General features: G+C 52.2%; 2 protein-coding genes across 16 annotated transcripts in view; both read right to left on the reverse strand.

Annotated features, from left to right (window-relative positions):
- Positions 1-78: 78 nt before the first annotated feature.
- Positions 79-8,684, reverse strand: arhgef18a (rho/rac guanine nucleotide exchange factor (GEF) 18a). Of its 13 annotated transcripts, none has more exons than XM_078934986.1 (21): positions 8,544-8,684; positions 7,414-7,469; positions 5,995-6,301; positions 5,659-5,799; positions 5,333-5,580; positions 4,699-4,824; positions 4,504-4,621; positions 4,158-4,409; positions 3,606-3,682; positions 3,330-3,511; positions 3,207-3,262; positions 2,946-3,125; positions 2,772-2,873; positions 2,614-2,705; positions 2,467-2,538; positions 2,349-2,396; positions 1,782-2,276; positions 1,423-1,699; positions 1,241-1,345; positions 582-694; positions 79-484 (listed from the first exon to the last, which is right to left on the reverse strand). In XM_078934986.1, exons 3-21 carry the CDS (start codon positions 6,074-6,076, stop codon positions 467-469), a joined length of 2,784 nt encoding a protein of 927 aa, XP_078791112.1. In that variant the 5' UTR covers positions 6,077-6,301; positions 7,414-7,469; positions 8,544-8,684; the 3' UTR covers positions 79-466. The 13 variants fall into 13 exon arrangements, with proteins under 13 accessions (XP_078791112.1, XP_078791108.1, XP_020566915.1 ...); XM_078934982.1 differs by having other exon boundaries at positions 2,766-2,873; XM_020711256.3 differs by having other exon boundaries at positions 7,313-7,469.
- Positions 8,685-9,717: 1,033 nt separating this feature from the next.
- The window catches only part of insra (insulin receptor a), a 42,732-nt gene continuing 27,466 nt past the window's right edge, over positions 9,718-24,983 (reverse strand). For all 3 annotated transcript variants that reach the window (XM_078934979.1, XM_004079529.3, XM_078934978.1), the window contains 19 exons: positions 22,996-23,332; positions 21,207-21,346; positions 20,947-21,091; positions 20,653-20,867; positions 20,004-20,130; positions 19,681-19,934; positions 16,513-16,680; positions 15,632-15,830; positions 15,289-15,557; positions 15,032-15,171; positions 14,523-14,682; positions 14,113-14,212; positions 13,969-14,036; positions 13,497-13,726; positions 13,307-13,417; positions 12,814-12,973; positions 11,466-11,595; positions 11,174-11,308; positions 9,718-10,957 (listed from right to left, as the gene is read on the reverse strand). In XM_078934979.1, the coding sequence (XP_078791105.1) occupies positions 10,600-10,957; positions 11,174-11,308; positions 11,466-11,595; positions 12,814-12,973; positions 13,307-13,417; positions 13,497-13,726; positions 13,969-14,036; positions 14,113-14,212; positions 14,523-14,682; positions 15,032-15,171; positions 15,289-15,557; positions 15,632-15,830; positions 16,513-16,680; positions 19,681-19,934; positions 20,004-20,130; positions 20,653-20,867; positions 20,947-21,091; positions 21,207-21,346; positions 22,996-23,332 (3,446 nt within the window). In that variant the 3' untranslated portion in view covers positions 9,718-10,599. The remainder of the gene's footprint in view (positions 10,958-11,173; positions 11,309-11,465; positions 11,596-12,813; positions 12,974-13,306; positions 13,418-13,496; positions 13,727-13,968; positions 14,037-14,112; positions 14,213-14,522; positions 14,683-15,031; positions 15,172-15,288; positions 15,558-15,631; positions 15,831-16,512; positions 16,681-19,680; positions 19,935-20,003; positions 20,131-20,652; positions 20,868-20,946; positions 21,092-21,206; positions 21,347-22,995; positions 23,333-24,983) is intronic.

Consider the following 24,983-nt stretch of genomic DNA (forward strand, 5'->3'; position numbering starts at 1 on the left):
GTTACCGTGGTTACGCAGCTGTCCTGATCAGCACAGAAACTACAAGTCCCACATTTCCATTTACTGAATCAGTCCAAAGAAGGTTGGAGCATCTTTTAATGCTGTCTGGTCAATACTTTACATGAAATCCTAAGTTTGTAAAAATGTTTCCCTTAAACTGAAACTTCTGCACACATTTTCTGTTCTGCACAAAGAATTTCATTCTGATTCTGAAATAAACCTGAGCGTCGATCCTTCGTTCCTCCTCATGACATTAAAACCGAGTCCCAGCCATGAGCGCTTACAAAAACACACTTTCAAAATAAAATTATTTACAAAAAGTCTCTGGAATAAAAAAGCTCTCGTGTTAAATAGTCGTGTAAAGTACAAAAGCCTCGTTGTGACGGAAACGGCCGTTTCCATGACGTCCTCCAACATAAATGTTTGTCTGTCCGTCCCACCTCTCCGTCTCTGAGCTTATTTCAGCTCAAAGAGTTGTTTGCAGCTGAAAGAACAAGAGTCACACGGTCACTGCGCCCCGTCTGCCGCCGCCATGCTGGACCCCGCCTCCAGCCGGCGGCTCCACGCTAAAAGAAAATTACCTTCTCTGCTCCTTTGTCAAGGATCTCTGTGGGGAAGGGCGGGGGCCTGGGGGGAGGAGCTTCCGGGCTGTTGCGCCTCCTGTTCTGAGGAGATCTGGAGGGTCTGAAGGCGTCTGAGGAGCAAACAGCGTCACAAAACATCAGCAGGAGCCCCCAGAAGCTCTGGCCTCACGTCTAAACTGTGAGGGAAGTTCATTTCTGAGGACTGAACAAGTGAATAATAAAAAAACAAAACATTTGTCCTCAGTTTGCACATCTGGGACACAAGGGGGCGCTGCTGCACATCAGTCTTTGAACAGCAGGACCGTCAGATTTCTGTAGAGCTTCAATACCTTCCTCTGAGGCCCAAAGCGCTGTGCACACACCTTTTCCCATCTCTGACCAGAGGCTGACCGCTCTACCGCTATGCCACCATCACCGGTATTGACCTAAATACTGGATCCATGTGTTTCCACACGGCGTCATCCCGACAAACGTTAACGAGTTTCTCTAAACGAGTTCCAGACTCAGCTCTGCATTACTACAGTCTGACTGCACTCTTCTGTGTGTGTTTGTGCATAAGTGTGTGTTGTGTGCTTCCTTTTGGTTTCATAAATGTTGCAGAAATGCTGTGTTTTTTGCGGAGCGGCGCCCTGGGGGGCCGTCCCTCCAGATCCTACCTGGGTTGAGGTTCCTCCTGGGACTGTTGCTCCTCTGAGCTCTCAGGCTGCCTCCCTCCTTCCCCGTCGTTCGGATGGGCAGGACCTCAGTGACGTCGATGGAAGCTGGAAGCAGACGAACCGTCAGAAACGGAACCACCTGACCGGGTTCTGCAGGGTTCTGGACGGCCGCAGACCCAAACCTGCGCTCTGGGCTCTCTGGTGGGTTCTTTTCCCCTTGAAGCTCTTCTCCTTCCCTTTGGTGGCCAGCTTGGTGGGGATCTTCTGCTGGACCCCTGGGGGGTTCTGCACCTGGCTGGTGGTCTTGCTCGCATAGGGGGGGTTGTGCTGCTTGGAGGGACGGCTGCGCATGCTCTCGTTGCGTTGAGGAACCTTGGGGGGGGTGTCGTCAGGTCGAAGGGTCGCCTTTGGCCCTCCTCCGTTCACGCCGAGCGACGGATGAGAGGAGAGACCGGAGGGCTGCAAGGACAGAAGATCGGACGCTGCTCCAGATTTCTTCATTGGTGGAAAAGGTTTCAGAATCTGTTTCCTCCGAACCCACCTGAGAGCCCAGAACCGGGTTCCTCGCCGCAGTCGCATCCTCATAATTGTGCTGTCCCCTCGACAACTTCTGCCTCAGTTTGTCCACACGCTCCCTCTCCTGCCCCAGCCGCCGGTGCTCCTTCTCCACGGAGCGCGTGGCCTCCCTCAGCCTCTCCAGGTCCTGCTGGTACGCCTCCTTCTGCCTCTCCAGCTGGCTCTTCTCCTCGCTCAGCGTCTCCTCCCGCCGTTTGCACTCCTCCTCCCTCTGCTGCAGCTGGGCCTCCAGGACCTCCACCCGCTTCATCTGCCGCTCGCGCTCCTTCTCCCATCGCTGCTGCTCCTCTCGATGCTGAGCCTGCAGCTTGTGCAAGCTGGCCAGGTCCTCCTTCTGCTTCTCCAAGGTCCTCTGCCGCTCCTTCTCCAGGAGCAGGTTGCCATGGTGACGGGGCTGCTTGATCTTCAGCTGAATGGCCTGCTGCAGCTCGATCCTGCTGTCCTGCTTGGCGATGACCGCCTGCAGAACAAAAGGTTCATTCCGAGGATGCCGTCGGATCCTGCGGGAGCCGAGCTTACGAGCCGGTCTTACCTTCAGGCTGTAGAGCGTCTTCACCAGCTTCATGACGACGTCACACATCTGCAGACACACACGGCTGTGAGCGCACACACAAACGGAAACGCACAAAACAAAGACCGAAAAACCGTACGTCTGTCCCGGAGTCGAAACCGGAGCTGGAGGCGCTCCTGTGCTTTGGGGGAGCGTCCACCTCTGCCTCAGCCTGGAATCGACACAGAAATGATATCTGAGGGTTCCAGAGGGGACCCGCAGCTGCAGATGGCGGTTTCTGCCTTACAGGGTCCTCCAGATCTGCAGACGCGTCTGCAGGAAGCGGCTGCTCTCCATGGTCCAGGTGAAGGTCCTCCGCCACGTCGACCGCATCTTCACCTGAGGACAGAAGCCCACCATCAGAGGAGGTCTTAGAGGATCGGCCCGGCTCCTCTTCACCTTTACCCCTCAGCTCCCTGGGCTGCTTGGAGCTCCGCGGCAGCCCCCCCTCTGCAGGAACGTTCGGGTCCATCAACTGCATGAAGAGCATGTTCTGCAGGTTCTCCACTTCAAACAGAGAAGACAACGTTCACAAAGGAGACCCTCAAAACGGAGCCGCCGCCGCTCGTTTCTGCTCACCTTCCTCAATGGCTCCGTTGAGGAGCCCCCCTCCCTGCAGGGCCTCCTTTGTGTCGCCGTGCAGGAGCAGAGACGTGTGGGGGGGTTTCTGGGCCGCCAGGTTCTCGTAGAGCGCGGCAGAGTCCTTCAGCTTCCCGGTCAGACACTCCACGATCTGCCTGTCCCACTTCTGGAGTTGATCTTGGAGCAGCAGAGGGTGGAGCAGCGTCAGCGGCGTCCGTCACGCTCGCAGCTTCACGCCGAAGCTCGCCACCGGCTTACCTTGGAATTGCTGCAATGGTCTGATCTGCTCCTTGTACAGCTCCTCCTCCTGCTGACTGAACACCAGACGGTCAGACGCTGAACCCGTGCAGAAGGGGCGGGTCTCTGAAAGGCCGCGCTCACCTGTCCACGGCTTGTCTGATGAGCGCCATCCAGCGGAGACACTCGTCCTTGGAGCTGCTGTGGAGCTCGTACATCTCCGGCATGGCGGAGGCGCTGACGTAGATCAGGTACATGGCCTTCTCCTCCATGGCCACCTCCCTGACTATCAGCCTCTGCAGAGGAATCACCTGCACTCGGTTTTCCTGCAGAAGTCCCGGGGAAACGGAATGAATGCGCCCATCTTCCTCATCGTCATCGTCAGAGCATCTTCTTTTGATTCTTTCCACCAGGACTCACCATGGAGGCGAACACCAGCTTCTGCTCCTTCTCCTGCAGGAGGAGCAGCATGTCCGACAGCAGCACGGCCAGGACTTCTGCAGGGCGACAGAGAAGCCACGCCCACACTCATTTTTGTCCCTGCACTTATTGGCTATGCCCAAATTCCCTCCCTACTGCGGTTCAGACCATGGCCACCGTTGCCACGCCGTGGATTTGCTCAAGTAAAAAAACGAACAAACAGGAACATTTGACAAAGATCATTTATGAATCCACTGTGTTCCGGATGCAGAGACTTCTGGGAGATTTCTAGGGCTCTGGATTCAGACGACTCCGCAAAATGGCGAACGCTCCAGACAGGGCGCCAAGGAATTTGGACACAACCAACTTTTTGGATTTTCTGAAGATTTCCCACGATGCATTGCGCCTCTTTCACCAGCCTTTCCCCCTTTACCGATCTATTTCTGGAGTTTTTGTGCGGCCGCTTTCTGCAGAAACTTCTCGGTGTGTTTACCGCTTCCATCAAACGCGGAGGGAAAGACGGAGGAGAAGACAACCCAGCGGGACTCCCACCTTTCTGCTTCCCAGACCACTTCCAGGTGAGCGTCCCCTCGTGGAGCAGCGAGCAGCTGCCCTGGATCAGGTCCTCCCTGCGGAACGGGCAGGGCTCTTTGGGTCGGCTCTGCGGCCGGCCCTCCAGACGGTGGCCGATGTCCCTCAGACGGGCCGTCTTCATGTATTCGCAGACGTTGGTGTCCACCTGGGAGATGGCGTCTTTGATCAGCCCCAGACCTTTCTGCAGGCTCCTGTGCTCCTCCGTGTCGGCTGTGGGGGTCGGTCAATAACCGTCTGAGTGACGTCGGTTTGAATCCCGGATCCATCAGCAGGTCAAAGCAAACGTCAAACAGAAGCTTCTCACCTCCGGTGTTCTGGAGGATCCGCTCCACCAGGACGGGATACTTGGTGATGCGCTGGGCCACCAGCAGAAAACACTCGGGGAGTCCCAACCGCCGCACCAGGGGCAGCTGGTCGATTCTCTGCGGGAGGGAGGACGGAGCACGTTGACGTCTTCACTGCTGTGGACGTGGCAGCAGAAACGTGTCGGCGCTCTTACTTTGACGAGGATGTGCAGCTTCCTGTTGACCTGCATCTGCTCTTTGAAGAAGCTGAGAGCTTCAGACTGATGGCTGCAGAAGTGGCTGTAGCTGTGAATCACATGTTCCCCCGCCAGATCTGAAAACTGACAGGAAAGCAGGCGGTTAACCGTCTGCAGGTGGACCCGAACCGGGTCGCCCACGCCCCCAAAGCCGTAGGAGACGCTTCACGTCGTCTTTGTCGGAAACGACCAACACGAGCGGTAGCGGATGTTCAAAGGGAGGAGAGGAGGCCGCCATCTTCACTCCCTAGGACAGCCAATCAGTGCGAGCTGCGTTAAGGGGAGTTTTCCCAGCAGGCAGCGGGTCGCTCTAAAAGCGCCTTAGATTTCCCGCCGCTCAGGTCTGCAGGGAAACTGTAAATAAAAAAAATGGGCGGGTCACGTCCCGCACTGAACCACAGGAACGGTTCTGCTGCAGAACTCACTGATAAGACAAACGGAGCAGCGACCACACGCTTCTTCAGTCTGAGCTGGAATCAGAGGAACCGCTCAGATCCAGAGAACCGGACATTCAGGAGCCGGGAAGCAGCCACAGAAGCGTGTCAAACTAGACACCCTCCTCCTCAGGGGGAGGAGCCGAAACAGGCGTTACCTGGGAGATGAGGATGCTGGCCAGCTGCGCCACGCTGATGACCGCCTGTCCCTCCTGCAGACTCCGGCTCTGGAGCTCCTTCAGGGACAGGAGGAAGAGCTGGTGGAGGCCGAGCAGAGACTCCACGGCGGGGAAGAGGCGCTCCAGGTGGGGGTCGTCCATCTGGAGCGCCTGCCTCAGCTCGTGCATGTAGACGTGGAAGATGATTTTCAGCGTGCGAACCAGGTTCATCTCCGTCTGGATCAGCTCTACCGGAAAAATGCAGAAAAAGGTTTCAGTAAAAGACGAGACAGTGTCTCTCTGCAGAGAAACGGGTCTGAACGCACCATAGATAACGTCCTGCCTCTTCACGGCCTCCTTGCTCAGCCTCTCCAGAACGTTCTGGTCCACGGTGAGGCTCCAGGACTCCGCCTCCAAGTTCTGGGCGTCAGACTCCAGACCTTTTTGCAGCATCGCATAGTGATGCTCTGCAGGGCAGCAGACGCTTTCAGTTTTCTTCTGAGTTTCACGGCTTCAATGACGATGGAAACAGCTGATGGTTTCATTACCCAGCATGCTCGTCGATAGACGAGCATGCTGGGTAATGAAACCATCAGCTGTTTCCATCAAAGCTATGAAGGTCTCGTTTGGAAAAGGTTAGCCTGGCCTGACCAGCCGCTCACCTTCAAAGTTGATGGACTCTGCAAAACCCAGAGACTGGGCGTCCTCGGGGGGGGGTCTGAAGCGGCTGTCGGGATTATCCATGTGTTCCGATCCGTGCAGGACCAAGTCGGGATTAAAAAATGTGGTCTGAAGGCAGAAGTTTCTGCTCCTCCAGAAGGAAAAACCAAGAAACCAGACGAGAGGAACATCAAACCTCGCCTTCCTATCAGGGGAAGGTTAAGGGGCGGAGCTCTGTGTGGGGGCGGCGGTCATGCCTGATGTACTGAACCGGGCAGGAGGGCCATCGGGGGTCTGAGGACGCACACTCTGCACAGAGACCAACAAAGAAAAAAAACGTCACACAATCCAAACGTCGGACTGCAGAGAGGAACCCTGGAGACGCCACAGGAGGATTCCTGTAGTCAGAGTATTTTTTAGTCATTTATTTATTTAGACTTTTATTTGTTTTAGTATTTTGCTGCTGTTATTTGCTGCGACCCAAAATAAAAACAAAAATCAAGGCGTCACGGTAACTTTAACCCTGAAGAACACGAGGAATAAGACGTCCTTCTTTCATTTAATTTGACTAAAAATGTGATTAATACTTTAGAGTAGCAGAAATTAACAGCATTATATAATAATAATAAATAAAATCGAAAAAAATTAAAGAACCTTTACGTAAAAACAAAAACTGGGTAAATTGACCTTTGACCCTGTGGGTCTCCAGGGTTGATTTACATTTAGTTACATTTTGTTTAAAATAAGAAAATAGAAAACGACCTTTCAAAACAATGAATAGAAATTATTTTAACATAAAACATCTGATTTGTGTGTGCTGGGGGGGGGGGGGGGGGGGGGGTGTCACGTTCCTACAGTCAAAGTCGCTCCGTCTGCTTCCTGTTAATCATTCATCCCGTCAGGTTTCATGTTTGAACACGAGGATCGTTGTTTGGATGGAAAAGGCGGTTTTTCCACCAGTAAAACCAGAACAGAGAAGAACCTGAGCGGCCCGACCCGCTTCTGTCTGCTGCCAGGACGTGTTTGTCTAACCTCGCTCACGGACAGAGAGGACGCGGTTTCACTGCGATTCCTTTCAGGTGACAACATCTGTTTCCCATGTGAGGCGTTTCCATCAGATTCCTGTTCAAATATTCCTCTCATTTGGAGAAACCACCTGCAGCCGCTGCCTTTTAGTTCTCGGTAAAACCAGTGTTTTTTTTGGACACAGATGTTTTGCAGATAAAAATCTGTTCAGCAGAGATGAACAGATTCATCACGAAAACAGTTTTATCTACAAAACAAAGTCTGCTGACTCATCGTTTTCAGAGAGAAGGTAACCTTGGAGACGGAGGAACGTCCGGCTGCGCAGCTGCAGGCGGGGAACTGGTTTGTGGGAGCGTCTCAGAGCTGGGGAGGAAAAACACGAGGACCTCTGTCACCTGTGCAGGTAACTCTGAGGCATCAGGGCCGCGTGCAGCTTCTGCCCCAAACGCCACTGTGGAGAGAGCAGAAAACTTTATTGATCCGAGTGGATGGAAACAGGAAGTGGGCAGAATCGACCGAACGGAGCAGAGAAGCTGCTGATGCTCACGCCTCAGAGCTGAGGAGCATCAGCTCAGCAGCCGCAGCTGCAGACGGCAGCCGCAGTCGCAGACACACCTGCAGCAGCAGAGCCGCCCACCTGCAGGCGATGGCGAGTTCATCTGAGACTTTAGTTGAGACCTCAGGGGCATGTAGATCAACCCCCCCCCCCCCCCCCCCACACACACACACGTATATAAGGGGGGGGGGGCGCTGATTTAACGTCCTGAAAGTGTTTAGAATAAAAGTTCAACCCCCTCACATCAGAGGGAAAGAAAAAAAATCAGAAATCCTCCCTGAACTTCTCTCTAAGCGCGTGCGTGTGGTTTCCTGCAGCCACACCTCAAACGCGTCACGCGCACGTGGGTGGAGGAGCCGCGAGACAAAAACAAGACCGGCAGGTCCGCCGAGTTTTCCAGCGGATCCACAGGTAAAACCGCAGCTTCTGCTGGGGGGGGGCAGGTTCTCCTGCTGGTCGTCAAGGCAACGGCGGCGAACAGCTGACAGCCCCCCCGCGGACACGACCACAGGTAAGTCTTAAAATTGCGGTTGTGTCGGAAACGCCCGCGCGCACCTTCATGAGTCTGCACGTGCGCTTATTCCTCTGAATCACCTGTCAGAGAATCCAGGTGATTCAGGAAGATCCGAAGCAAATCAAAGCAGCCAAACGGATCAGAACCGAGGAGATCCGGCAGAAGGTGATCAGAACCGGTTAGGTTTTCTTCACCTGCAGAACAGAAGCGCGTCATCCAGACGGCAGAACCTCCACGTCACGTGCCGCAGGTGAAGGCGGATTCCACAGGTGTTTCTTTCACCTGAACCTGAGCATCGCTGCACAAATGTGCCCGTTGCGGTGGCGCGCGTGCGCTCCCCCGCGGGTGCGAGCACCTGTCAGGTGTCTAATGACCCGAACGCGCCGGTGAAACGCGGAGATTCCCGGACAGGGACCTTTCCGTTTCAGGTCAGCTGTTCCCGGTAAAGACTTCACCTTCACGGACTGAAGAGGCTTCCCTTCCAGGCGGAGGAGAACCGACGGACGGAGGAACAAGTGCGAGAAAAGAGGAGGAGAAAAGGAGGACAGGAAGAAAAACACGGAGGCGGCGTTTAAAGAGAAATCCAGTGACCCTCCTTCCCTCTAAGCATTCTGGGAAAAAAACACTCCATTCGTTGGAAGCAAAACAAAAATCTCAAACTCCTCAAAAGTCACTTTTGTTTCTAAACCAGAAGAAAAAATGGTTTTATTGTTTTTAAACGAGATTTAAAAAATAAACTTGGAAAACTGATTTAATCCACGAAACCAGTAAACTAACCAAAGTAAACCTTAATCAGCTCACCTGTCCTGACCCCATCATTCACGTCTGAAGACCCTCAGCAAGAAGTAGTCTGAGTACCACAACTATAATCAGTAAACTTGAACTTTATATTTTTACATGGGAGCCGTCCGTCCGTGAAACCAGGGTTCGAATCCGGGCTGCTCCCTGTTCCCTTCTGTGCCGGTCCCAAGCCCGGATACATTGAGAGGGTTGTGTCAGGAAGGGCATCCGGCGTAAAACATTGCCAAGTTAACCATACGACGACTCCTCGAAAGAGAGGTTGTTTCGCTGTGGCGACCCCTGATGGGAAAAGCTGAAAGAGACCGACTTGAACTTTTTATATACCATTTAAATAAATGTTCCACTTTATTCTGAAGTAGTATTCCGGTTACTTCCTTCACGCACCAACTTACTATACTTATACTCAAGTTTACTTCAAGTGTAGTACTTTTTGCTTTGAGCTGCTTTGACTTTTGTGGACTTTGAATGAACCAAAAGGTGAAATGAAAGTGAAAAGTCCTGACAGACGTGACTAGAGAGCAGATCACGAGACTCCGCCCACCACCAATCAGTGACCTTACCTGGCTCCAGCTGTTAATCAACACTAAATACTTGCTGGAAAATGTTCCTCGGTGAAAGTGTTGACCGGTCACCATGGTAACCCCGGAGGTAAAAACCTCAAACCCTGCTGTGCTGCAGCAAACGAGCAGGACTCTGCTTCCTTTCTCTGTCCTGGTTCTGGTTCTGGTCCGGGTGAGCGACGGCGTGCAGGCTCCCGGACCCGCCGCCTCCTGACCTTCCTGCGGTAACGCCTACGGCGGCGTGAAGGAGAGTCCGCTCACAGACGCATCGTTTACAGCACAAGTTTAATTGATCTGATGGTGACACATCTGCAGCTGAAGGCGCCACACACACCGTCCACGCCCACATCCAGGTGTGGGCGGGGCAAAAAGAACAAGTGCTGATGGTTGATGACAGAGTCCAACAAAAAAAAAAAAAGCTAATTAGTCCCATTTCTGCATTAGAAAAAAAACAAACATAAGAGAATAACATTTAAAAGCTTTTTCTAAGCAGGAATACCTACAGAATGACGACAACTATGTACAAAAACATCATGTTTGCATCATATATATATTTATCTTTTTATATCCTCTAAAACCTCTAAATTAGACCAACAGCTCAGGTCAATCTGATGATGACAGCACTTTAAATATCCTTCAGCTGTGAATATGAAAACAGAGGAAAACCAGAATCTGTAAATAAATAAAAACAAGCCAACGGGGGTTTGAGTCCACTGCAGTGGGGAGGTCAGCCGCTGCCCCACCGGATCAGCAGGACCCCGGACAGTCCAAACACAGACGGAGGCCACAGACAGAAGAGAAGGGCACTTTTTCCTTGTAGGGCAGACGCTACTGCTGGGTAAAACCTGACGGGCCGGGTGGCGAGATGGCGGCCTGGGCTGGAGGGAGGGGGCGGGGTTTAGCAGCTTTCTTGTTTGTCAAGAGTTTGTTTCACAGTTGAATTTAAAAATCCACTCAGACGAGCGGAAACTTGGCATTTTTCTGTACGGTTCCCGAGCTACGATCCAGAAAACGGATTCGTCCGTGGAGACGGCGGCGCGGCCCTGGGGGGGTGGGGGGGTTCTCGCTGTAGTGCGTTTGTGGCATCTGGAGACAGAAAGAAGGTCCTGAGATATGTGAGGTGAGTGATGAAGAGCGGTCCGCCGGCGCGTTAGGAGGGGCTGGAGCGGGGCAGGGCCAGTATCCGTCCGTTGTTCTTCACGCCGTTCATGTGTGTGAAGGGGATGTGGTGCTCCTCGTAACTGCCCCGCAGGCCCACGGGCGACGCCTCCTCCCGCTCCGAGCACTGCTCCCTCTGCGAGTAGGAGGAGGGGTCCAGCGGGATGCTCTCCATGTTCTCCATGTCCAGGTCGAAGTCCTCGCTCTCCGGCGGCTTGTTCTCCTTGCTGTAGAAGAAGGAGACCTCCTGGAAGGAGGGGTGCAGGTCGTCCCGCAGCATCTCGATGATCTCCTGGAAGGCGGGCCGCATTTTGGGGTTGTACTGCCAGCACATCTGCATCAAGTTATGCCTGTGGGGGAGGAGGAGAGCAGACGCTCAGCGACGTTTGGGATGGGAAAGGAGAAGTGCCCTGGTGGCGTCAGGAGCCGGAACTTTTGGGATCAGCCGGGATCTCGCCTGATCCCATCAGCTCTGTGGGATCAGGTCGTCGGCGGAGCGCCAGAGTGACCTTTAAAGCCCACAAACCTGGTTCCACCTGCGGGTTCTGGCCTTCCGTCATACTTACAGTCTGTCCGGACAGTTCTCGGGCCGGTCCAGGAACCCCCCCTCCATGACGAACTTCAGAACCTGCTCGTTGGACAGACCCTGGTACGGCTGCTCCGCCAGCGTGCTGATCTCCCACAACACCACCCCGAACGACCTGAGCGGCAGTCGAGAGCAGAAGGAGGCCGGGGTTAGGACGCAGCGAGCACGGCAGGTCACCCGAGGCCGGACTGCGGCTCTCATCTCGTTCAGAAACGTCACAGACGTTAAAGCTCGCAGTCTGATGAGACTTCTGTGGGTCAAAGGTCACTGACCAGCAGTCTGAATGTGCTGTGAAGACGCCGTCCTTCAGAGACTCGGGCGCCATCCACCTGACGGGCAGCAGCCCCTTCCCGCCCTTCCGGTAGTAGTCGGTCTCGTAGATGTCCCTGGTCATCCCGAAGTCTGGAAAACGGGATCAATGAATATCCAAACACATTCTTCTGATCTGCACCCGCCTCCAAAACATCACCTTCACATGGGGGGTGGGGGTTGATTGATCCCAGGGGCAATACTTTATGGGCTTTGTACCCCCCTGTAGGCTCTGGGTGACAAGCCAGACTGCCCTGGAGGCCCCTTGGGGGGGACAGACAGAACCTTCCTGACAGACCAGGAAGGAGCGTCTGTATAAAAGGGGGTGTGGCCATCTTTGCCTACCTTAAGCCCCGCCTCTACATTAGCAGGAGAAAGTCAATGGATGAACTACACCAAAGTTGTCTGCTGTGTTAGAGTTTCCTCAGTTTTCAATCAAACATTTCTGGATTAGAAAAACTCCTTTTTTAGTCGCACTTTGAACTGAATGCCGTCTCTCAAACTTCCACCAGAGGGCGACAGAGTCCAGAAATGTGCACAGGAAAAGGCTGTAGAATTCAGTGGGAAAAGGTTTGGTCCCTGCCCCAAAAGTATTCTATCAACAATAAAATTAAAGACATTTCTTTGAAAATTCCTCATAAATTTTATCCAGTGAAACTTTTCTTTACCAAGTTTATAAAAAGATCTGGACATAAACTGTTCATTTCCTCATTCCTCATCAGGTTCCTCATCTTTTTTGGGGTTTTGCTCCTTCACTCAAGTATTTTGGAAAGATTTGATAGATTTTGTAAGATCTCATCTATGTTAAGATTATGGGCATATTATTTTTGGATATTTTACACAGGAGAGACTTAATGCAGAGAAAATATACGTAGTTAATTTACTTATAATTATGGCTAAATACTTTTTTACACAAATGTAAATATGCTATAAAAAACAAGATTCTATGTTTTCCAGAAAGAAATGGCTCTGTATGTAAACAATATAAAATCCTCCACCAACAAAAAAGCTGTTAGAACAGATGAAACATGATCACTTTAGAAACTTTAACAGATTCCTTTGCCTTTTTTCTTATTTTTTTATGCTTAACCTGTTTTCAATTGTTATGACGTGAAAATTGTTTTTTGCACACAGTGAGGAGTTTTGTATTTGGTATTTTGTAAGTGCAATATTTGTTAATAAAGTTAAAAGAAAAAGCTGGCCTCCAAAACCCTGGTACAGGAGGAAGGAGGTGTAGGAGGTGTAGGACACGGATGGATGGATGGATGGATGGATGGACGGACGGACGGACGGACGGGAGGAAGTCCTCACCTCCGATTTTGACGGTCAGGTCGTGCGCCACCATGCAGTTCCTGGCGGCCAGGTCCCGGTGAACAAACTTCTTGGCGTTGAGATAAGCCATTCCGTCCGCGATCTCAGCCGCCATCTGGATCATCTCCTTCAGGGTGGGGGGCGGACGGCCCGGGTTATTCTGAAGGACACGACGGACACCACCCCCATGACTACCCTTCATTTGGATTGTTTCTTGGGAAGTGAAGCGGTGCGTGAAAACGATCAGGTGGATTAAATCAGCTGATGTTCAGCCGCCTCAGAGAGGAACAGACGGACGTTCCTGCTCTCTGCCTCCAATGGGACGACGTTTAGGAGAAGCCAAATGATGCAGGAACATCCCACCGTCAGATGTTTCAGGGCTGCTTACCTCAGATTTGGTGATGAGTGTCAGTAAATGTGAAAACAGAACTATAACATCTACAACAACGTCAGACGAAGCTCCGCCCCATGAAACCAGGTGATCCAAACTGACCTCGGCATCTGGCCGCAGAGAGCGCAAGTAGCTCTTCAGATCCCCGTGGGTCATCAGCTCCATGACCACCAGGGTGGGCTGTCCCTTCGACACGACGCCCAGCAGACGCACCTGACAGGTGACAGACAGGGGTGGGGTCAAAGCCCGCTGGGCGTTTGGACCCCAGGTGGAGGGTGGAACGGTTCTGTACCACGTGGTGGCAGGTGAAGGCCTTCATGACCGACGCTTCGTTCAGGAACTCGATCCTCTCCCGCAGGCTGGCGGACTCGTTCACCGTCTTCACGGCGACGTGCGTCTCCCCCTCCCCCTTCACGATGTCTTTGGCGAGGCCTTCATAGACCATCCCAAAGGAGCCCTGGCCCAGCTCCCTCAGGATGTGGATCTTGTCCCGGGGAACCTCCCACTCGTCCTCCTCGTACACTGTGGACAATTTCAGAGACGCTCTCAGAGAACTTCTGCAACACCGTCAATGCGAGGAATGACGGAAGCCGTGAAGGGACACACGACACGTTGGCTTCAGATTTGACAAAGTGTCCCTAAAAGCCGAGTCCCTTGGTGACAGAAGCTGAGGATGTTCTGCTCTTCGTCGCATCCATCTGCTGATCTGAACTGAGGCTGAGCAGAAAGGTTGGGGGAGTCGGGGTTTTGAGAGTTCTGCTCACCGTCGTTGGCACTGAGATACTCAGGGTTGGAGGAGGCGTAGATGGGTCCGCTGGGACCCTGGGTTTGGCTTCAGAGGGAAGAAGGACAAACCGATTAGCAACAAGTCAACGTCGGATCCTGAAGACGGCGTGACGGCTGCGTACTTCTTCTTGAACACGACGAATCCCGCCACGGAAACGAGCAGCAGCAGCACAAAGCAGATGATCGGCCCGATGATGATCTTCACCACATAGAGAGGATCACCTGTCCCAAACACCCCCCCCCCCCCCAACAGAGCGTCACATTTCAGGTGAAGAACAACAAACAGCCGTTTCTGAGGGAGGAAGACGAAGATGACCGAGCTTCACTAAGTCTGCATGTTCTGACAGGAAGCGATCTTTACAATCTCAAAAGGACAACAACCGTTGACAAATAACGACCAGAAAAATCCTTGGACGTTGTTATAAAATGTTAAACACAACATTATAAGTTTAATGATGTCATGAGCCCATGACGGTCCGCCTTCCTCCCCAGACGGTCAGAGCTCCTCAGAGCCAGCCAGACTCCCACTCACTTAGATCCTGGACATAGAAGAAGGAAGGCTGAGTCCACGACCCGTTCCCAGCCAACGAGGTGGCTCTGATCTTCACAGAATAATTCCCAGGATGCATCACTTTCAGCTTGCAGCCATGCATCTTCTTGTACATTTTCCTGGAGACGCAGTAGTGCAGGTCCTGCAGAAGCAAACAGCCAGCGTCAGGTGGAACCATCCCTCCATCATCTCCCCACGAACACAAACATCTGCTCCTGCACAACAGCTCTCAGTCCCTCACGTCAGGTATTCGGATGCTTCGTCTCCATGGCAACTAAAACAGTCCATTAGCGTCAACAAAGCAGTAGCAGAAAATCTGGTGTCTGTTATTTTCTGTCCTGCTCTGAAGGAATGAGGGAGTCACACGTGTGACGGATTTAAGGAGAAGGTAAACATGTCTGTCTGGGTTCAAACCCAGACGCCTCTGCATCTAACACACAGCCGACGCACAACAGGTGGTTCTATGCGACTGTGCACATGCATGCACTCACCTCAGAGTCCACCAGTCTTTTGTAGATGACCTCATACAGGATGATGATGCCGTTGGGGGTTGCTGGTTCCTGCCACTCAATGTGAACTGTGTTTTCTGTGACCTCAGATCTGATGGGGCCCAGGATGTCATCGGCTTTTTCTGCAAAGAGGCGACAGCACTTTGTCACTCTGTGACCGTCGGTTCAGCTCAACTCTCCCCTCTCTCCGTCTTTGTTCTCAGCAGGCAGCTGTGTGACGGCCGTGTGTGCTGGCTGACCTTCTGGCATGGTGCGGGCGCTGACGAAGGCCGCCATGCTGCAGGTGGGTATGGCTTTGTTGCAGGCGTGGATCTCAATCTGGTAGCTGGTGAAGTGCCTCAGGTTGGAGATGACGGTGGACTCCTTGGCGTGGACAGTGACCACAGTCTTTGTGCTTTCGAAGGTTTTTTCGTCCTCGTCGGGGATGCCGGTGGGGCTGGGGGCAGTTGTGAGGAAGGGGAGCGTCTGATTGGCCACCCCCATCGCAGAGCGCCGCTGTCTGGGGCGCCTGGACAGAGCAGGGAACAGTTAAAGCTGTGGAAGAGCCTGGGCTGGACCAGCAGAAGGAAGCGTCAGTCTTACTTGATCTCAAAGACTTCGTTGTGGAGGTAATTCTCGAAGGTCTTGCGGTACTCCGAGTCCTCCTTCTCCTTCTTCAGCTCCTTGTCCGTTTTGGGGCAGGTGCAGCACTGCTTGCCCTGGCCCTCCTCCTCCGTCTGGTTCCACTTCTTCTCTTCCCCGCTGTCCACCTGAGTGGGCACGCGTGACGGCAGCTTCATGCCTGTGGACACGCCAGCAGAAGAGGTTGGGATGGCGCGATGCAACAGACCTGAAACGCGCGCACGTTCTCAGGGCACGTCTGCCGTTGTCCTCTGCAGGTCAGCAGCCCCTAAGGTGGAGACGACCGCGTGAAGGAAAGTCCTACTCTGTGCTAACGCGGATGAGGTCTGACAGCAGGACGGAGAGCGAAACGCACTACCCCGATACGCGGCGATCTATAGATTTAGCTTCAGCCGCTTCAATCTTAGAAAATACCCGCAGACGTTCAGGTGGAGGTTAAAGCCCTGCAGGTCGTTCTTCACCATCACTGGGAAATGGAGGCTCCTGCATGTGAACGGCTCAGCCTCCACTGTCATTCAGCCGGAGGAGGTTTGCTTCTCTGATCAGGATTCTCCAGCTTGAATGAAGTCTGGAGGCTGTCCGTGGTTTTTAAGGAGGGACAGCAGAACCTCCAGAACCTCTGCTGCAGGAGCAGTTCCCATGAAACCCCGGCAGAGGGCAGTCGGGGCTTCAGGAGAAACCCAGCAGCAGATGAATGTCTGCACAGATTGGAGCGGACATCAAAACAAAACCTGATCTTGTTTTTTGGACTTCCTGCAGGAAAAGATGCTTTTTGTTCCAAACACATGATAACGTTTCATAAATTCTGCTCCTTCTTGGCCTAAATGGTTGCATCTTCTCACCCTTCTGGCAGTAGTCAAACTTGTAGAGCTCGCTGGCTTCAGGCTGGCGCTGGTAGAAGACCAGGTAGTGCGTGATATTCCCGTTGGGGTCGTTGGGAGGTTTCCACTTCAGGATGATCTGAGAGGAGGAGTTGGAGGAGGAGATGGGGTCCAGCGGCACCGAGGGTCCTGCAGAGAAACCACAGAATCAACAACGGCTCATGGCGGGCTGCAGCTCCCAGAAGAACCCGAGCGGCGCCGTCCAGACGTCACATCAAACGAAACGTCACACAAAAACGGCAGCAAGAACAGGAGGTTTGTCTGCAGAACCTCAGTCTGAAACGGGTCTGGGCTTCTCCGGCAGAACCTTTTACTGCAAGTCAGAACTGGACTGAGCTGGACTGACTCAGCTCCGATAAACACAGGTCAATTCAGACGCCGTTTTCTGCGATACGGACGCCGCCATGTTGGAACCAGATGTGGTCAAAGAGCAGTGATTGGTCCGACTCGGTCTCATCATTCCTGCCTGTTGGAAGGCCACGCCCCCTACCACTTTAAAGGGGCCCACATGAAATCATTTAAACGTTTTGCTGGTCGGACGTGGGGGCCCGCAGGCTCCGCCTACTTTTATTGAGGCATCTGATTGGTCAGTTTATAAGTTGAACTACAGGAAAATCAGGATTGACAAGAAGTTGTTAAAAAAGGTATCAGATCCAATTCTGACCAATAGAATGAGCTGTTTGTTTCTCTATAGCCACTTCCTGTTTGGAACACCAAGGGGGAGGAGTCAGTTCTCTGATACAATCACTAAAAGCCACCAAAGTGATCTTAAGGTCACCACATTCTCCAACAATTCTGGCTGGATAAAAATGTTTTTGTTGGTTTTTCCTCTAAACACGGATGGAGCCTCTGTAAGAACTCCAGACATCTCTGAAGACAACAACCTACATTTGCTAAATCCTCCCCTTCACTACGACGCTCAGAGGAGGAGTTCTGACAGTGTTCGAGTTCCTCTCAGACTTCTCCAGAACTAAACTGGACCCGGAAACAGATTCAGACCCTTGTTGTGGTTCTGCTCCATGAATGATCCGGATCGTGTTCCCATTCATCCCGCATGCAGACATGAGGATGTTCCAAACGAGGAAAACAGAACGTTGTTGTTGTTTAACTCAAATGAACTAAAGAAACCGTGCAGCTGATTCCAGGTCAGAACATCAATGTTTTTGCCTCTTCGTCTCTCACGGTGTCGTTATGTCGACTCATCAAAAGGTTGTTTGCCGTGAACGCGGCGGCGTGTGCTGGTACAAATCCACAGATGAATCACAGCCGCAGTTCAAAGACTGAACCCGCTTTGCATTCTGTGAGGCACACAAACAGGCTTCCTGGCACAGCGGGCTGTGGTGCAGCGGCCCGTGAGGGTTTTCCCCTGCAGCTTTCACGCCCTGCGATTTATGCAGATCAATGTCTGAATGCACCAAATCGGGTCTTTAGGCCCGACCCGCGTCCTGGATGTGTTCTTTATTATAAAGAAACTCCCGTTTGGTTTATGGCTGAACCTGCCGACCTTTGACCTCTCTGCAGCTGCTTTTCTGCTCAGCCTGCTGTCATGTCCGAAACCTCACCGCTGCTGTCCATGAGGGAACTTTCAGGAGGGAATCAGCGGTCAGAAAAGTAACCAGTCAGACAGATCATCTTCCGGCCCGTCAGTCGCGTCCTCGGAGAACCGCTTCCTGTTAGAAACGCCACTGTCCTTCCCGCAGGAGCGACGGCTCCTCGTCTACGTGGACGGAATGAACTCCAGCTTCACGCTGAGATCAAATCAGGCCTGGATGAAGGTCAGGTTTTCACTCGGCGATTCTTTTTTTGGCGCTCCTGCCCTGAGGTGCGGCAGCGTTTCCAGGGTAACGGTGATTCACTGTCACAGCACCGTGACGTCCTCGCTGCCCCAACAGCGCGCCGGTCTGACCACCGATGTACGGCCAAAACGAAGCTCACGTCTCTGTGAAGCTGCAGAGACGGAGGATAAATCAGCGGCGCCTCATCGCGTCGATCAAAGGATGTGACGGCAGATCGCCGGCCATCAAAGATAAAAATGTGTTTTCAAAAACAGGTGGGCGAATCATCATCTGCAGACATGACTTGAACGGCCACTTGAACATTATCTTCACTGTGTTCACCTACACTGCATGCACTTCCTTTGTTCCTTCTCCTCTAGGCGGGCGGCGGGTCTTCTGCAGCCCCTGCCCCCCGCCGGGCAGAAGCCCAGCGCTTCTCGAGGGCCGCCGCTCGCTGAGCCGTGGTCAAGCCAGCATCGCTTTATATTACAAGATTTACACAGCTTTCTGTCTTCAGAATAAAACGCCTCATTACTACAAAAATAAGATCACACAACAAAGATTTGTGTACTCTTACTGTGTAGTTTGTGAGTTTTTGCTGTGGTCCATAAACCAAGTGTGGGCGCCTCTGTTGGAGATGATGCCATCAAAGGACAACACATCTGAACGTTTCTGTCTTTATTAATCATCCCGAAACTTCCTGTTTGTCACTTCCTGCTGGGCTCGTCTGCCGTCGCCTGATGTGGGCTTCAAACAGTCCAGACGTCAGGAAGCATCTGCATCTTCTGCAGACTTCACCTATAAACATATCGTGTTTATGTCCTTCCATGACTTCTGACACCTGATTCAGTCTCTGCAGAAGTTCTGCTGCAGCCTCCAGGGGGTGGGGTGGGAGGTGGGGGGGTGTTTCTACCTGGCCGCTCAGACAGTCTATAAACCAGCTCTTTGCAAAAAAATAAAAATAAAACCAACATTGTTAAGGTCACCTGGGTTCAGGAAGCACTTTTGTGTTCACCTGGACCTTCTAACATGTGGACAAGACCAAGAAAGTCCACTGAAGTCCACCTTGATGTGGGGGGGGGCTCCAACAGCCTCCAGCTGAGTTTGACCCCACCCACTACACAGATGACTGATAATCTGTCAGTTTAACAAACCAGATTATTCAGGTGGATTCAGAGTCACTGCTTTCAGTTCTGACAGAAAAAACAAACTCTGGAGTAATCCTAAAAGTATTGCCTCCCTACTGCGGTGTGAGATTAAAAAATTTGCTTAATCCTTGTTTTCTGCAGCAGAAACTGGGCAGAAGCTCTTGTGAAACTCTGTCCAGAGACAGAACAGCTGGAAACCTTCTTACTGGTGGCGTTGGTGCGCACGTAGATGATCTCGCTCTTGGCCCCGTTGACCTGGTGCTCGTCAGAGGCGGACAGCTGGGTTTTCACCATGATGGCGTACTGAGTCCACGGCTTCAGCGGCATGATGAGGTGACCGGGCTCCGTCTGGTCCTTCTCCCCCTCCGAGGCTCGCCGTGGGGGGTCCACGTCAGCGATCACCCAGCTGTTGGAGCCGCAGGCGTCCTGCCCGTCAAACTCCGTCACGTTCTGGAAAGGTCTGGGGACGGAGACGAGCGGTTAGTCTGGCGCTCTCTGGACCTGCTCTGGAGCAGCAAACTGGACTTACGCCTCTTTGTAGAGCACCATGAAGCCCAGCAGGTCCCTGAAGTCTGAAGGCCAGAAGGGTTTCCACTTGATCATGATCTTATCGCTCATGGTCCGAATCTGGGTGAAGGTCAAGACGTGGTTTTCACCTGACAGCCAAGCAAACCCAAAAGACGAGAGTTTAGTTCCAAAGGCAGCTTCTTTATTTATCAGAGGAGCCTTCAGGAGAAAACATTTTTGAGAAGGTGTTTTAATCTCAGCAGCCCCCCAGGACCTGCAGCTCAAAGGCGTTAAAGAAGGTCCAGACGTTAGCCTGATCTTTTGCACACGTTTCTAAAGGGAATCGGGTTCCTCCGTCAGGTTTGACTTATGGAAATCTGCCCATCTGCTGGTGACACGTTAACCTTCCCCTGAGAGTTCAAATGAGCTGATTTTCATTTGTACTCCACTTCTCCAGGCCCCGCCCACCTCTGACATCACTGCGCCGTGTTCAATAAGCACTTTGACCGGAGTTTGTTCTTAGTCAGGACGTTATGTGCAAACACACAACAGGAAATGACTGTGGCGGCAATAACCGACACTGTTTGCATCTGTTGCAGCGCAGACATGCGGGTGTCTGTTGCCATAGTAACCCCTGAGACAGGGACACGTCTGCAGAGCCGGTTTCTTACATGAGGCCCGGTCTCCGTTGGTCTTTAAGGCGATCTCGTTCTTGACGCGTCTGTCCTTCAGCCCCGTCACCTCCTCCATCCTGCGGATCTCCGACATGCAGAGTTTGGAGTTGTAGTGGAAAAACATGCGACCCTGCAGGATGGCCAGCTTGTGTTTGGACCAGTCCCAGAGCTGTCGCAGGTTCTGGTTGTCCAGAGCGTAAAACGAGTAGTTCCTGTCAAGAAACGTGCGTGTTAACCATCAGAGTGAGACCTGTGAAGGAAGTTGGCGTTAGGGGAAGGAAATACGCTCACCCCACTTCCTGTTCTTCCCCACGAATGACCCGCAGTTTGCGAAAGAACGAGAGGGACACGAGGGCGTAGGAACGCCGCACCGTCAGGTACCCGGTGATCTCCTCCAGCTGGCCCAGACTGGCCTCCAGCTCAGCTGCGATGTTGTCTGCAGAGAACATGAGGGACGTCTGCTCGCTGCGGAAAACATCCTGCTTCCTCTGAGCATCAATTGACGTTGGGAGGTTTTCATCTCCTGCATGTCCTGCAAAGCAGATACTCACTTCCTCCCCGCAGGTTTATGACCAGACTCCCGTTGAGGATGGTGCAGCCCCTCAACGCCTGGGCGGCCGTGACCGAGTCCACCGTCTTCAGACCGATGCACACCTTAGGACACAGGCCTGCACAGGGGCTGCAGTTGAGCCTGCAGGGGGAGGAGAGGAGCGTCTTCTTGTGGTTTGCAGTTTATAGAACAGTTTATCACAGTCAAAGCTTTAGAATCACCTCTGTGGACAAAATGTGCTTTTCCTTACACAAAAGTCTTTGGCTGAGCATTAAGAGCCCCCCCCCAAGCCAAAAAAGCCCTTTGAAAAATATGAAGGTCAGACTAAACCTCAGGCTTCACCTGTAAACCCAGAAAATAAAACTGAACTTTCCTGACCTTTGCCCTCTTTGGTGTTCAGTCCTGACACTCATAACTTGGAGGCGCTCTGCTTATCCTGAGGGGGCTTTCATTTCCAGAGCTTAGCTTAAAGCCAATGGGGGTGGGGGTGGGGGGGGGGGATGAGGAGGACCAGAGGGAGGATGAAGGTCCAGCAGACTGAAAGCGCTTTAGCCTCAGAATATGGACCTTTATGCATATACAATTGCCTAATCAATTATTGAAGGTGGTTAAAGTGATTGATCTGTAATTATATTCAAAAATCGATTCATCATTTCTTTCTGATGAAAAATAATTTGCACATTTTTAACTTTTGATACTTGATTTGCAAATGCTATAAGGATTTCTGAAACAGTGTTCTGTCTGTTTTTTCTGATATAGATTTATTTTTAATAATAGTCGTGATTTTTCTAATAAAAATAATCTGTACTTATTTCAGATAACTGATCTGCCACGTTGATTTATAAGATAGAGTTATGTCTATTTTTATCTAATTATTAAGTAATTCATCTTCTTCTTGTGATTTATTGATACTTTCCTAATTCTGTCTGTTAAAAGTTATGAACCGGATTCTGATAAATCGTGTAAATGTTTACGGTAGAACAGGGTGGGATTACATAAATTCACTTCCTTCCTCTCCCTTTCAAATCTTTGATTTAATGTCTAATTATCCAAAGTTTGATGCGTCTCTGTATGAATGTATAGCTGCTGATTGTACTGTTTGTGCATTATTCGTGATTTGATTGCTTGAAATAAAGCATTTCAAATCAAATCAAGCCACAGAAGCACTGGTCTGTCTGTGGAGGAGCAGCACCAGGAGCCTCCAGGAGCCTGAGGAGCTGTCGTTTTAGAGGAGGCTGAGTTGACTGAACCTCTGGCGCTCTGGAGGACGTGAGCGCAGCACTGGACCCTGCAGCAGATTAAGGGCCTGGAAAATCCCGTGAGGATTAGTGAAGGTTAGACCGGCGTAAACACAGCAGCAGGATCTGCACGCCGCTCGTCTGCACGCCGCTCGTCTGCACGCCGCTCGTCTGCACGCCGCTCGTCTGCCTGGACCAATGTGTTGAACAGAAGCCCCAGCCGATCCAGCCGTGCTGCCAGGACCCGTCAACGAGGCCACGGCACACCGTGGCTGTGGAACACGGCGTTCTGACCTAGAACACGCAGCAGCCCATCGGCTCTGATGCTCCGTGTGACGGAGACCCAGAAAGATCCGAGGCTGTGATTTAGGAGCAAACCGTGTTTCTACTGTTCTCTAAAGTTCTTGAGTGCAAACCCAACTTCTATTTTTATCCCCCATCTCCTCTGACGTCCTGGACGCGTCCAGCGGGTTCTGGATGCGCTGGAGCGTCCTCCCGTTTACGTAAACCTCTGTGCTGCAGACCATCAGAGCGGCGGGAGAGCCCACTTACGCTGAGGAGTTGACGGTGGTGTAGCCGGAGGGACACTCGGGGATGCAGGCCCCGTTGTGGATGACGTACTCGTGACACTCGGCGCTCTTGGAGCGCTCCTTCTCCCGCCTGCATCGGTGGTGCAGCTCCTGGCAGAAGTCCGAGGAGACGCAGCGCCAGCCCTTGTAGACGACAAACTTCTTGGGGCACTGCTCCACGCACCTCCCCTCGTGCTGGAGCCCCCGGCAGGCCACGCAGTCGCTGGTGGAGTTGGGCTTGAGGCAGCCCCCCAGGCACTGATCGTGGCAGCACTGCCCGCCGTCGGTGCACGCCCCGTGTTTGCACTGAACCGGGCACACTGCAGGAGGAACAGGGAGGAGCCGTTAGGGAGGAGCAGATGAACCAGAAGGCCGCAGGAGGAGGTCACTCAGAAATAAACTTCTATTGAAATGACAAATATTCACCAATTAACTAAATGAACACGGACAGCTGGTCCAAAGCTGGAGCACAAAGGGCCGACAGATGGCTCTGTGAGACGGGACAAACCCAAAACCGGGTTCAGGACGGGACGCATTACCAAGGGGAAACACTGGACCCGGTTCTGGGTTTGAGGTTCAGAGGAACAGAACTGGATAAAACCAGGAACGACGGTTCATGAAGGTCCAGGAGGGACTGATGGGTTTCCTGGACATCACACACGTGAACTTTTACTGACTGTCAATTCATTTTATTAAATCAAGTGAATTCCTTTTGTTGAAAGCAGAAGGAAATAACGTCACATGACGGGGAAAAGCCGGTCCCGCTCCGATCAGCTGCTGTAAGAATGTAAGAACAGGAAGGTCTGTCGTCTTCTAGGACATAGTTTCTGCAGAGCAGCAGGAGGTCTTTAGAAATTCACCTCTGAATTTAGGGCAGGACTGTTGGCGCAGAGCAACCCCGCCCCCCTTACCCTCCGTGTTGCTGAGAGCTCTCTCTTTGAGCGGAGCAGGAAGCTTATGGCCCCGCCCAACGTAGTTTTTTGCACCACAAATCCTAAAGCAACAAGTTGCTGGAAGTTCAGTCACTACTGTCAGGTTTAGATGTATAACAAATCTAAAAGGGGCGGGGCCTGTCCACACACTCAAATGTTACACACGTACCTTTTGACTATGCAAATTTAAAGAATTTATGCAATTTAAGTTTAATTTTCTTTCTGCGTGTCCATCATCAGAAGAAGGCCACATGAAGACGTTAAAAACAGCGTTTTTGATCAGACTTTGATGCTTCGGGGTCGTCTCGGTGGGGTCCGTTTAAACGAGGGAACATGAAGGTTGGATGAATGGAGGAGTTCAGAGGAGTAAACGCAGCCGACTCAGGAAGGATTATCCTCCATGACGGCTGGATTAAAGCCAGCGTGGGGTTTAATGAGTGGTAATGGTTGTAAACAGGTTCAGGTGAAGATCTGCTGGGTTTCAGGAGATAACAGCGTCAGCGTGGAGGAGCGGGAGGTGAAAGTGAGCTTCCCGTCATGTAGTAATCAATCAGGCGAACGCCACGGCGCTGCTGCTCTTTCTGAGGTGAGCGTGAAAGGAAGGAGATCAGGAAGGGCAGAAGCAACGTGAGACTGCAGGGAGCATTTCTGCCAAAACGGTGACATAACCACCGCTCCTCTACATCGGCCGTCTTTCTCCACAAGAAGACAAAATGTTCAAGTCCTGACAAACTCCAACCGCCTCTTTTGGCTCTTGTCAGTAAGCCGTTCTGTGCTGTTTACAAAGCTCTGTGGCAGTGGAAAGAACAAAACGCCGCCGTTTCCCCGGTGACTCCGGATCCGGATCCATGTCTCAGCACAGCTCCTGCAGCAGATCCTCCCTCAGCCTCAGCCAATGCCTCGCTCTGTTGTTGGAGCCCGCCATTCAAAGCCGCCTCTCCCATTTCCAAGGAAGAGATTAACCCTTTGGCTCCTCCAGAACCAGCAGCTTCTCCTCCTCCACCACCTCCTCGCTCATGCAAGTCAGCAGCTTTTCACA

The sequence above is a fragment of the Oryzias latipes genome, chromosome 17 (genome assembly GCF_053564925.1).
Source record: "Oryzias latipes strain Hd-rR chromosome 17, Olatipes_Hd-rR_3.1".
Taxonomy (NCBI): Eukaryota; Metazoa; Chordata; class Actinopteri; order Beloniformes; family Adrianichthyidae; genus Oryzias; species Oryzias latipes.